This window comes from Notothenia rossii, assembly GCF_949606895.1.
Source record: "Notothenia rossii genome assembly, chromosome: 8".
Classification (NCBI taxonomy): Eukaryota; Metazoa; Chordata; class Actinopteri; order Perciformes; family Nototheniidae; genus Notothenia; species Notothenia rossii.
The window spans coordinates 65,052,546-65,066,482 of NC_136906.1; the positions used below are offsets into that span (position 1 = coordinate 65,052,546).

Sequence of the window (13,937 nt, forward strand, 5' to 3'; positions counted from 1 at the left end):
TCTCTCTCCCCATTTCCAGTGGATTTTTTTGTACTGCCAATAAATGCAAAAACTGACTAAATACTCGCTTAAATAAACAACAATAATCCATACAAATCCAAAAATCTCTAACTAGAAGGGCACAGATCTTTGCCAAGGAAAAGTGGTATCAATGTAAAAGAAAAAGGAAAAGCAATGTATGCATCCACCCCATGATTCTGATTCAATCCAACATTTCACAAGAAGTTCTTTATTGATCCCATTTTGTGACATTTTTGAAATGTGGGAAACAGATCTTGCTAGCTACTCCACCTTTCATTAGGTTTCTTAAAAATGAGCCCAGTAGTTTTCCATTATCCTAAACAAACAAACAAACAAACCAGACCGTAAGTATAACCTTCTTTGCAGCTGTAAAGAAGGACACTATTTAATTCCTTCACTTTTCAGTCTTTATGCTAAGCTAGCTAATTTGACCAGCTGATGTGCTCGTGTGTGCGTGGTCCTCTGCATCTGTTTCTGCACAAGGGGCATATTAGAGCATCATGGCTGCCTATCTGTTCCTTCTCAGTGCCACCCGATGTGGCCGTGGTTTAGTAGGACAGCCCTGTCTGATCCTGTAAAGAACTCATCAGTGTATGACATTATTGCTCAATATGCGCATGAGTAGCCTTTCTCTGCAGCATGTCTAGCCCCATATGGACTGGCCTACTGTACATTGTTGCTAGGTAGAAAGTGGTCATGAATTTCAGATTTAACAGGGCCACTGTAAGAATAATCACAATGAAACTTTGAGTTGCATGATCACCGGTTTGTGAAGGAACAAGTTAAAATTAAAATCTCATGTAATTTAATGTCACGTGGAAGAATATAGGCCAGTTTACACAGGAGCCAGACAGAGAGAGACACACTTGGTGAACGCGCCACAGCGTTTATTGCCGCAGAGAACGTGCTAATGAATGTCTTATGATTCGCTGACACACATTCCCAAACAGCCGTGTGGATTTTACTGCAGGAAAAGCGAATTGCACACACTTAGGCTACTGCATGTCGGGAGGACCAGAGAAGCCAAAGCGGTGCGAGCGTAGTGCAACAAGGCGCCGTGTGCCTTTAAATTCCATGACCCACTTTTCACAGCTGGGGATGGCTGACAGGGAGCGCTCGTGCACGCTGCCTTGAATAATTGGGACTGCAAGGTGAATGCGAGGAGAATAGTAAAGGACTAGAGCACCCCCCCCAACAGCGGGCCCGGGTTCAGTCAGCTGGCTGCACACTAGCAGATCTCACACCAGCTCAGTCACTGTCGGTCATGCTGCTTCAGAATACCAAAGCTGATGCGAATAGAGACAGTTGTTTGACAGAAGAGAGCTAATTGCATGACTGTATGAAATTACACTGGCAAGGGTGAAGAAACGTTATGGGCTGTGTTATTAGTTAATAGTCAAGCAATGCCATAGAAATACACCAGGCAGACCCTACTGTAAATGTCATATCTTCCCCATCCCCCTCCCTCATTCTGTCATCTTCTCTCTTGATCTTCTCCTCTGACTATATTTTTTCCCTTTTCCCTTGTGGATGCAGTGATCCATCATGCCAATACTTCAGAGACACAGAGAGAGAGGGAGAGGGGAGCAGATTGAAAGTAGAAGGAAGACAGACACTGTAAATGACTGGGGCGTTAAAGAGAGACATGAGCGATTGGTTTGATACCAGCAGCAGAACCCCCCCTCCCCCCTGTTCCCTTCTGCTGGAAGATAGATCCCATCTCGTCTCCACTAGTGTGGGACCCCACCGCCGCATCAGACAAATGCTGGGCGGACGAGTCACGCTGTGATGGTCGGCTCATTCATTCACTTGACAGTCTACTCAGCCGTACATCACCACTTACCCAGACAGAGTGAAGGAGAAGTGAGGGGGGGAGATTCTTCTGTCACCCCCATGACATGGAACTGCGTTACACACTATAGGCCTACCTGCTGCATTGTGGGTAAGGAGGACATGGCACGCAGGACTCTCCTCCTTAGCTACAACAGGAACATTACTAGAAACAAAGTGCATTATAAACTGGGCCAGACCAAGGTACGCCAAATTGAGTAATTTCTAACGTTTTTGACACTTACTTAATATTTGATTCAATTTTAAGTACAAACGAATCCCTGGGAACAACCTCTGTTCCCTACTCTATAAATACTATATAACACGCGTGCATGTGTTCTACTTACACAGCTTGCATATGTGTGTGTGGCAAAACCGGCACTACTTCTTGTGGGAAATCTATTTAATTTCACTACACTGAGCTCATTCATTTTTCCAGTACTCCAGACACTATGTTACAACTATTGCACTTCAAGCATAAAATGATTTAGGTGTGTACAAGATCACACAGACTTTGTTGCCAACATGAACCATTTCTAGGTCTCCTCCTCCTCCTCCTCCTCCTCCTCCTCCTCCTACTACTACTACTACTACTACTACTACTACTACTACAACTACAACAATGCACATAGCAAAGTTGACCGATCGAGCAGTTATTGCTTTAGTGCAGACATCTTAGGCAGTCCAAAGTCCAAAGTTCATATTCACTTTGAAGTTCAAAGACTTCATACTATAATTTACGTCAGTCGCTACTGTCATCTCTTGTAGTACAGTATGATGGGTGGAACATTTTATTCAGTATAGTGTGTAGTGGAAGAAGTACATTGTTGGTTAACATCCTGATTATGTAAATGTATAGAAGTAGGATCAACTGTATGTACAAATATATAAGTAGTATAATGTCTAGTGTAAAGGTATAAGCATTTGTTCTGCAAAGAAATTGCCCTTGTTACTTTAATTCAAAGTATAACATTCCAAATTCATTGAATATTCAGAATTTGACTGCTATATTTTGTTGTGGTTGAGCGAGTTTTTCCTACCTTATATACAGTTTTATATACTGATTTTCATACCAGAAGTTCTCAACGCAGTGGTTTGGCCCTTTTTTTTATACTCAGTAGAAGCTGGCCAGTCATTATTATAAACGCCATGTCAACCCCTCCGAAATCAACTGCAAGTTCCTCGCCATAAAACATTTTAGGTAAGATTTGAACACACTCATAATTGACCTTTGCAACTTGCAACACATCATCATTCTACAGAACAAGCACCTCAGAAATGGAACTTAAGTTCAACATTTGAGTAAATATCCCTAGTTAAATACTACAGTTGGTAGACAATATTCAGTAGGGACGCATGAAGAGCCTATCTTGAGTCTGTAAAGCTTTATAGATCAGCAGCGCACTAAGTCTTCCAAACACAATAAATGCCTGGATGTCAGTAAACACTGCTGTTATTGAGACTGCAGTGTAGACAACACCAATATAACCACTGGAGGGATTAATGGCAGGGATTTAGAATTAATAGCACTATTTACTCGGATCACACACGGGTCATATGTCTGCTATCCTGTTTGTCTATGAACTGCCTGATTTTAGGTTTGTTTTATCTCTTGTGATTGGCCCTTTTTTTGAGCATATCCTGAGGAATGAGATCTGTCTGCTGTAAAATGGTCTCATACCTAGATACAGCATTCAGTGTGAGTGGGAGTGTGTGTGTGTGTGTGTGTGTGTGTGTGTGTGTGTGTGTGTGTGTGTGTGTGTGTGTGTGTGTGTGTGTGTGTGTGTGTGTGTGTGTGTGTGTGTGTGTGTGTGTACTCAAGGCAGGGCAACATGGGGGGAGTCCTGGTGGGGGTTCTCTCTATCTGCAGGAGGTGAGTTCAGATCATTCTCCATTATGCCATCTGTTTGTTGTAAATTATGAAGAGACAGAGATAATTAAAGAGGCTACTATGCTCGCAAAGCAACACAGACATGGTCTTATTTGATCTAAACATAAATAATTATTTAATCACAGTAATAACTGACCAATATTTTTTTTACAAAAAATAACAATTATAAAAGGCACACATGTTATTCCTAGGCAAGTTAAGGGAGCGAAATACTCAGTTTTATTTGATTTGAAATGTGAAAAATAAACTGTAACTTGTCCCACATGAATGACGATGAAAGAAGTGATGGATTGCTATGGAGAGATTGTCCCGTCTGTCTGCTGTTTAAAAGGTCAAATGAGGATAAGACAGAGGAAGACTACTCAGTGGTGCATTCAAAGTCATAACCATATAAAGTTGTCTGCTTTTTTCTCTGTTTACTCACTGAGTATGTGGGTTAGTCGATGATAAACCTTCATTGCAATGTGCTCCATTAATAATTGCCAGAGTATGTGTGATTTCACTATCATGTAACATTTACAAGACTGAATGAATACAAAAAATCAAGCACATTCTCATTTTGCATCATATGCAAGAAAAACAAATGGGAGTCGTGAAAATGTGCACCTAATTTTTTAATTTGCATTGCTAAAGTGATTTCACCACTAAACCAACATCTGTTTATTTGTGTTTTCTATTGGTGATGAGATGACTGTTTTGTCGGTGCCGATGTGTTACTGTCATCAACGCAATTATCCCTTATTTATTGAATGGATATATAACGTTGTGTAGAGAGTGTTTCCTGGGCATTATCTCAAATCCCTCTAGATAAAAAAAGATGCAGTTTGTCACTGTATTGAAGAAACTGCTTTTTGAACCAGCCTGCTTAATCTAGAAACGTATCTTATCTCCACTCTGCTGTCCGCAGGCCGGACCTGTGGGTTTTATGCAAGCGCAAGCATTACCAACGCAAATGAATCCAAATAAATCGGAGAAGGGCAAAGCGGCCGCAAGTCCTCAAAACCAATCAGTTCCTCAATCTGCTTATTCCTCAGCACCATCACTGCCACCCTGGTAAGAAGAGCCCTGAGCATTAATCAACCAGAGGTTCAGCATCCCAAAGTGGAAACATCCATTCACTTCCAATCCTGGAAGCACATTTAGGTCACGCAAAGACAAGTTCTTCCTGTGTCTCTCCTCACTTCAGATCAGCAAGTAATATTCCTTGCGAGACTCAGTGTGTTTATTTTCTTTTCATTGTGTGGATTGATTTTGAATCTCAAGATCCCTGTCCTGTGGGAACCAATTACAGACAGTTTGGGGAGGCTTTCATTGTGCCCATGGGACCCTGAACGCCACTCCAGGCTTAACCACCACCTACTGACTGAACCCTGTACCCCGCGACCAACGTCTGATTCTCCCACAGGCTCCAAAAAAACAACAACACAGACACTAATCAGCAAAGAAGAGGAGCAGGGGGTAGCTTTGCCTAGAGGGCATTTGGATATAAAAAGAAGTAAGAAAATAAAGGGCTCGGGTTAAATATGACTACAGGAGAGCTGAATTAGTCAAGTTTGCAATCAGCATTTTCTCATTCTATCTATCTCTGACCCCCACAGAGATGCCCGGACGTGTGTGTGTCTTTCTTTCTGTCAGTGCGTGTGTCTGAGTTTTTACCTTCCAGGCCAATGTCTTCTCCCTCCCCTTCCTCCATCAGAGGAATTGCCAAACAGCTGGTTGCCATGGTTTCAGTTTTCCTCCCACCAATCCGTAGCCATTTCACTGGGGATCCAGAGGGGGGGTAAGCCTGTACAGTCTGGCAAATAGCAGAGATATGAGCGGAGATTAGCAAACATCCAGCCAGGAACAGCAAATCCTTGCTCAAATATCTCCGGTTAGTTAAAATAACAGTGGACTGGTTGATCTTTGTCTCATGTCTCATTTCCCCTAATTGAAATGCTTCTTTCTAAAAGGCTAACTGTGAGGTGAAACGGCCATTTGTATTCCTGCATTGTGTTTTTCATTGACATTTTTGGCAAACATCATATTTTAGTTAACTGATGAAATATGTTGTAATGTTACATCGAAAATAAATCAAAGCTAATCCTGTTCATGCACAAAAAAATACTTCAGTTTTAATAGCTCTGTAATAAGATTAATCTTGTGATTTTAATATCTTAGTGATGTATCAATAAAACCTAATGAGAAACGTATTGAATCCCTTTAAAGGGATTTAGTGGAGTTTTGATGAGTCAAACATTATTAATGTAAGAAGAGGGCTCCCTCTGCTGGTTATATGGGAGAACAGTCACACATTGAATGGTTTTCAAATTCAAAACCACTGGCTTTGACAAAACAAATGTCTGTGATCATTATCCAGTCAAAATCATGCATCTCAAAATTAGCTGATTTAAATCTTGTGTTGTGTTGCTTTTTGGGTTTAAAAACCTCTTACTCGTGAAGCTAAATAATACTTAATCAATCAATAAAATGCAAAGCTATAACATAGACTGTTTTTCTTTAGATAGGTCACTACAGCAGTGCATTTTTATATTTGTAAGGGTAAAGCTGTAACAGAGAGCCGTTTTATCTTTAGTAGTAGGACGGAATTAAGACAAATGAACTTCTTAAATCCTGTACACACCCATAGCCAGACCACACAGGTGTCCTTTATACTACCTGATTAGATAGTGTTTGATTGACAACTCCTTCTCTCACATGTTTGCTTTGTTGCTCAAGGGACAGGACCATATGCATATAAATGTGCTTATTTTATGGGAAATGTGTTAGGCAGGAGGAATGGCACTGATGTTTATTATACATTGATTAATGGCTGAATTGTATTTACAGTAGCTGCTGCAGTTTTGGTTCCTGCTATTTTGCATGTTGGCTCACTGTAAACAGAGCCATCGTTAATGTTATTAGTAACACCTGTGCTCAACCCAACTGCAAAAATGACTTCAGGTCTAATTAGCCAGATGTATTGAAAACACCTGTGTGGGTGTGCAGAGCATTTAAGTCCCGGGTAATCCATTTTAACTGTTTTGACATCAAGAACAGTGTGTATTATTAGTTTGACTTGGACAAATGGGGTTACCTGCCCTGGATGGTATTTTTTACTACTTTTTCTGTCCAAGTTGTTCAAGGTTCTGTAAAACCATGTGGATTCTTATTTCTGATGAGTTGTCCTTAATACTCTTTGTATTAATCTTCTTCCTTTTTATAGGCTCTATGGTTGGGTCATATTTGAAGTAGCCTAAATAAATAAACAAACATACAAAGAATGAAAAGCTGACTAAGTATGACTCATAATTTTGCCACACTTGCATTGATACCAAACTATAGGTTAAAAGCCAAATTTGAACTGACATACTGATACACCACCATTGCCAGTAGATGTCAGCATCTAACAGACCGGTCTTAGACCTTATACTTTCACTTGTACACCTTGTCCCCTCTTAAGTGTGTTTACAAGCAGAAAAATGAAATGACTCACGCGTAAAATAACCAATTTCTTCTAGGCAAGTTAAGCAAGAAAACGAAATCCATACTACACGATAACAGGCGAATATTGGCTTACAAGGTGCATATAAGGACCTGAATTAAGTTAATGTGTGCATGACTGAGACAAAGTAACAGTCAAAGTTGACCGTACAGCAAGTTTGTGATTAAAACACAATATTATGAGTTTGTTTTACCTGTAGATGAAGTTGTATCCTGCTGTGTCGACTCGTCCCCCACCTGTCCGTGGGAGGGTCCCGGCCTGTCAGCAGGTCCCTCGGGTTCCTGATCCCTCTCAGCTGACGTCAGGAGAAATGGCGGACCAGGATGGCAGCGACGCATCTCCTCCCGAGTCCCAAGGTGAGTTCATACAGACCGAAAAGTTAACTTCAAATAACTTTTTTAAAAGGACGTGCTGATATTAAACGTGTTGCTCAACCGAGGGGATTCGGTTAGTTTTCGTGTCGGTGTTATGAACGCGGAGAGACTGAAGCACCGGGTCACGGGAGTGGGATTAACTCACCCAACCGGTTGCTTTACGTTTATTAACGATTAAACACGACCTGTTTTCTCAACTACACATATATTGACATTTGTACATGTGTTGTTTGTTGTTTTAAATATATGTTAAGCTCCTTGCGCTGGCAGGCACCTGTTGCTGACATTTTGTCTACTACGTCGAAATGCTCCTTCAGTTGACGTGACAGGTGAATTAATGGAAACGGGCTCAGGGTGTCCTTGCAGAAGTGGCTGAATTTGTCTTCGGTCTACAACTTTGTGTTCTGGTGTTTCAGGTTTTTATTTTGACAGTTAGGCTTGGCCTGTAAATACCTCAAACATTTCTACAATGCCAATTAACAGGACACCTATGACCCAAGCTATTGCATTTAGCCAATGTTGTCTTTTGCTTTTGTTTTTTAAACGCTAGGACAGAAAATGACCAGTCAGCTTCACTCATAGAACCACCCGTATGTTCTTTGCTACTGTTGAATCCCAATGCATTATAAATGTTTTATTTAAAACTGAAAGCCAACTAATATGGAGGTGTGTTTAGGAGTGTGTGTGTCAGGTTATTCATTTACATCTTTCACACATGGCCACACCTTCATTAGTCGTAAAACAACAGGTGGTTTTTGTTTGCTAAAAAAGTAGCCGTCAGATCCCTTGTTGGGATTTTAGGATGTTGTTTCTTATGTAATGTATTATTGGATTACTTTCTAAAGCTATTCATGTGAGAAGAAAGATACATTTTGCAAAGTTTTGTAGTAATCTATATTTCTTTCTTAAATACACACATATTTTACTATAAATTCTCAGCCATTAGACTATCTTTTATTTTTGCTGAAGATGGAAAAAGCCTAATTTTAGTTTAAAGTTTAAATCTGACATCCGATTTATGTATTCCACAGTTTAACTGTAGAATTCATAAATGCAAATACAAAATTATAAAAAGGGAAACTCAACATATTTGAGCCAGTTAAAGACGTGGTGGCATGGTGCAAATCTTTGGAAATAATTGGTTTCGAAGCGCAGTGATGCTGTTGTAGTAGAGAGTTTTAAAGGCCCAAAAATACTAAAGTATCCCACTTTTTTTAAACTACAAGGAGTTTGAATGAAAGAAAATGTAATTAGTCAAAATAATAGCACGAAAGTTCTCTTTAATCAGCTGTTAAATCAGCATTCTGTCAAACTAAGAGATTACAGCTTTTCACTACAAACAACTCTAACAAACACGACCCAAAGTGAAATCCATGGTTGTTTTGTACTCCTTAGTCCATTTGTTTTCCTCTGTCTAGCCTTACCCTTATCATGAATTGTTTCAGTTTCCCCATGAATGCCTACTGAAATTGGTCTCATAGGACTCTTCTGCAAAGTTTCGGCATATGTTTTCTGTAACAGCATGCTTTCAAGCTTTCAAATCCTGTTGCCATCTTAGTATGCATAAAGAACTTCCTACTACATGCATTATTTATCTGATATTCCCATGCTGCTGTGAGTTGTAAAGATACACAATACACAGCACCCCCATACCTTTGATCTAACCAGTGAAACTGGATCTATTATTTTCACCTTCCTACTGGATTATCCGCCGTTTTCTCCAATCTGCCATTTTTGTATCTGCACCATCTAATAGTTGGACCGCACAGTAGTAGTCAGATCGCTATTCCTGCTGATTTTAATTCTAGGTCTGGGCTGGGATTCGTTCACTTAAATGTGCGCAGTCTTTTACCTAAACTAGATTTTGTCCGCATGGGCGAGCTTGACTGATGCTGATGTCATTGTCTTATCAGAAACGTGGCTAAATAAATCTATATTGGCCTCTGACATATCCTTAAATGGTTACAATGTATATCGTACCGACCGACATAATAAAGGTGGTGGCGTTGCCATTTATGTGAAAAATAAGTTTTGCATAACCAAGATGGTTTTCCAAATCTATCAGTAAACAACTGAAATTGTTAGCCTTAAATATCGAAGTAGCAAAGGGTCAACAGGTCATGGTGGTGGGCTGTTACAGACCCCCCTAAGCTGTCAAGGATTCCTTGTCTTCGTTGGCAATTTTTTTATCTCAACTTGACTACAAGGAAGTAGTGCTGCTTGGTGATTTTAATTGGGACTGGTTAACAACAGTATCAGAGGATTTTAAAAACCTTTGTATCTCATTGAATGTCACTCAGATTGTTGACAGTCCTACTCGCCCTAACATTAAGTTCCCAAATAAATCCTCCTTAATTGATCTCATCTTAACTAATGTTCCCCGTAAATACTCATCTGTTGGAGTATTTGCTAATGATTTGAGTGATCACTGTGCTGTAGCCACAATTAGGGACACAAAAGTCCAAAAGGGTAAACCTCACATTATCAGTAAGAGAGACACAAAACATTTTGTGGAGCAGGGTTTTGTTCATGATTTGTTTGGTTTTGATTGGGAAAAAAATCGATCTGTGTGCTGATGTAGAAACTGCATGGTCTTATTTTTATCTTGGTTTTATGGAAATTATAGATAGACATGCACCCCTGCGTACATTTTGAGTGAAGGGACGAGACAATCCTTGGTTTTCTCCTGAATTATCTAGTCTCCTTCATGAAAGCAACAAGGCCTGGGCAAAGGCTAGGAAATCAGGCTCAGAGGTAGAATGGCCACGCTTTAGGCAGCTAAGAAATAGCTTCACGTCACAAATGAAAAGTGCTAAGTCTAAGTATTATCTGTCAGTTACCACAAAAAACCTGAATAATCCTAGAACATTTTGGAAAGCCATAAAATCGATATCCACCGGTGAAATCCGTAATGAGCTACCTCCGTGCCTTACCACAGCATCTGGCACTATATCGGACAGGGCCACCATGTTGAATTTTTTTAATGAGCATTTTGTGTCCTGTGGCTCTCTGTTTGATTCTGTCACTAACTCTGCTTCTGTGAACACCACAGTCAGTGACTCTGAACAATGTGGTCTGGAAAACCCTTTCAGTTTTACTCCTTTACTATTGATGTAAACGTAGAACCTTTCTTTTTAAAGATAGTTGCAGATTTTATTGCTCCACCTCTCACTACTCTTTTTAACCTCTCCCTCAGCACAAATACAATTCCAAAAATATGGAAGTCAGCTTATGTCCTGCCTTTACTAAAAGGAGGGGAGGCCACTTTATTAAATAATTATAGGCCCATCTCTAAATTGTCAGTTCTGGCCAAGGTTCTTGAAAGCCTAGTGAGTGAGCAGGTAAAGGTGTTTTTACGTACAAATGACATCCTGTCTAAACATCAGTCAGGCTTCAGAAAGCAACATAGCACCATCACTGCCACAATGAAAGTGGTGAATGATATGGCGAGTATTTTAGATGATAAGCAGAGTTGTGCAGCTCTATTTGTTGACCTATCCAAAGCGTTTGATACCGTTGATCATCGCATCTTAAAGCAAAGGCTACTCAGTATTGGCATATCCAGCCATGCAGTGGGGTGGTTTGTGAACTGCCTCTCTGAAAGGTCCCAATGTTTTCATTTTGATGGGCTCACTTCTGAGTGGTTAAACATTGCTAATGGTGTACCACAAGGTTCTGTTTTAGGTCCGCTATTATTCTCCATCTATATCAATAGCTTAGGTGAAAATGTCGATGGCGCAACCTTACATTTTTATGCGGACGATACCGTGATGTATTGTGCAGGTCCCTCCATTAAGGATGCTGTTGTTAGATTGCAAGCTGTTTTTTTAACATTATTCAGACTCAGCTCTCTGAACTAAAGCTTCTTTTAAATGTTGATAAAACCAAGGTAATGCTCTTTTCAAAAGCTAAAAAGACACCAGGGCCTGTTTTTAGATATTGTAACTACGCAAGGAATAAAACTTGAAGTGGTAACCTATTACAAATACCTTGGTATCTGGCTTGATGATTGTCTCACTTTTAAACGTCATGTCAATAACCTGCTTAAAAAAACTGAGGGTTAAGCTAGGTTTCTTCTACAGGAACAAGTCCTGTTTCCTCGCTTGAGGCCAGGAAAAGTCTCTGTGACCTTTTTACCTGTGCTGGACTATGGTGATTTGTTTTATATGAATGCACCTGCTCATTACCTGATCAAGTTAGATGCTGCGTATCACAGTGCGCTGATATTTGTGACAAACTGTAAAGTATTAACCCATCACTGTACCCTGTATGCAAGGGCTGGTTTGCCTTCACTAACTGTACGGAGGCTCAGCCACTGGTACATTTTTATATACAAAGCCATGTTAGGGAAACTTCCATCCTACATCTGCTCCCTGATCTCACGGCGAATTGTAAGTGGCTACTGCCTGAGATCGCATGCTGTGGTTTTATTAAATGTGCCAACTGCTAGGACTGTCTTAGGGAAGATAGCTTTTAGATGTGCAGCTCCTCTGTCTTGGAATAGTTTGCAAGTTAAATGGAAAATGAGCAATCTGGTGCCACTAAATGTTTTTAAAGCTCGGTTGGATGCTACACAATCGGATGCTGTTGGTACCTGTTCATGTGGATAGTTATTGTAAATTGTAATCCCTGTAATGATGCTGTGTATGATGTCCTTTTTGTTGTTTTGTTGTTTTGTTTTTATGTTTCATGTGGAATCTACTTGAGCAGGTCTCCCTTGAAAAAGAGATCAATGATCTCAAGGGATACACCTGGATAAATAAAGGTTTGAAATTAAATGAAATGAATAGTTGCCCCATAATATGCTTGTACAGAAATGATTTGTGTATAGTTTCTAACTTGGTGGCCAAACCATCTGTTTCTATATCAGCTGACAAATTGATGTCTTACTGGTTGCTGCTGTGAGAGATCTCAGAGCTCCGACATCATGTTACCAGTTTACATCTAAACTCTTCCATTCAAGCACAATTCTTATCACCGTTTCATTAAATGGCCTTTGTTTGTCAAAGAGACATTTGGATTTTCCCATCTGTTTCGTCATCTTCGACCACATGACTAAATTGTATGACGGTAGCTGCGAACACCATTGTTGCAAGACTTCATTAATATTAGTTCTATTTGTTATGAAGTTGTTTTTCAAACCATAATATGTCACTGAGGGAGCAAACATCAATTTGAATTAGCCTTAGATTGAACATGCTTTGTGTGGGATAAGATACTCAAAATGTGCCGAATTGTCAAAAGTTTTCCATTCAAATGTTTGCTGACATTGCTAATAAATCAGGTTGGTTTGTTATGAGCAACAAGAAATATCACTTTTTCTTTTTTTAAATCAAATGTATTCCTTACTGTATTTATCAGAAAAATCACAGAATGTGTATTCACAAGAAAGACAATCCCTTTTTACTTTTTTCTTTGGTAGTAGTTAATTCTGTGTTCTTCAATGCTAAATGTGTAAACAGTCAAACATATTTCATCTATTTCCTTGTCTGTGTGCATTCAGAAAGGTGTTGGAGGATGTAGCCTGGCCTCTCAGGTTTAAGTCTGAGGGTTAGGATTACAGCATTACTCCATCCTGCAGGGACAGGATCAGATTGATCTTTCATGAATGACGATTTGTACAGCATGTGCTCCCTGAGGAGAAGAGGCTGCAAGCCTTGTTCTGAATGCCTTTACCTGCAGGTATTTGAGGTGGTAGTGAATTAGATGCTTTGTGCTGAAATAGCCTATGGGAAAGCAGTACTGTATGCCATATTCTTTTAACATCTGAAGCTTCTATTCAAGTTTTTGAAGCATCGAATGCCTGTCATCATATTTTATGACATCATTTTAGGGCTGATCGATTATGGCAAAAATCATAATCTCGATTATTTGGGTCAATAATTGATATCACGATTATTAAAAACGATTATCCATTTACTTTGAAAACATCCATCTATAGAAAAGAAAATGTGAACAGTATGTTTTTATCAGTTGATTACCCTGAACTTTAAGTGTAATTCCACTGAAAAACCAATTAAAAAAAAAAAAATATATATATATAATCGTTTTATTTCGATTATGTTGTTTTCATAATCGTTGCAAGCCAAAACTGTAATTGCGATTCAAATAGGATTTAATTGAGCAGCCCTACATCATCTCCCAATAAAACACTAAACTCCCTCAAACTTACTTCTCTTTTTAAATGAATTCGAGTGGGAATGTTTTTTTTGAAAGGTTAAACGCCAGCAAATTTGAATTCAAGCAGATTTTTGTATTCGATGAAAAACACATTTTGAATTTTAGGATTCTTACATACTGTATATCCTGTTCAGATAAATATTGACGTTTTAGACGG

At 39.4% G+C, this 13,937-nt stretch overlaps 1 protein-coding gene across 3 annotated transcripts in view; it reads right to left on the reverse strand.

Moving 5' to 3' along the window:
* Positions 1 to 7,581, reverse strand: part of iyd (iodotyrosine deiodinase) — a 33,931-nt gene extending 26,350 nt beyond the window's left edge. Inside the window, exons 1-2 of one of the 3 annotated variants that reach the window (XM_079642426.1) lie at positions 7,420 to 7,542; positions 5,399 to 5,537 (exon numbers count right to left, since the gene is read on the reverse strand). In XM_079642426.1, the coding sequence (XP_079498552.1) occupies positions 5,399 to 5,465 (67 nt within the window). In that variant the 5' untranslated portion in view covers positions 5,466 to 5,537; positions 7,420 to 7,542. Of the gene's footprint in view, positions 1 to 5,398; positions 5,538 to 7,419 lie in introns of those variants that run through there. The other 2 variants (XM_079642425.1, XM_079642427.1) reach the window with 2 other exon arrangements.
* Positions 7,582 to 13,937: the final 6,356 nt, after the last annotated feature.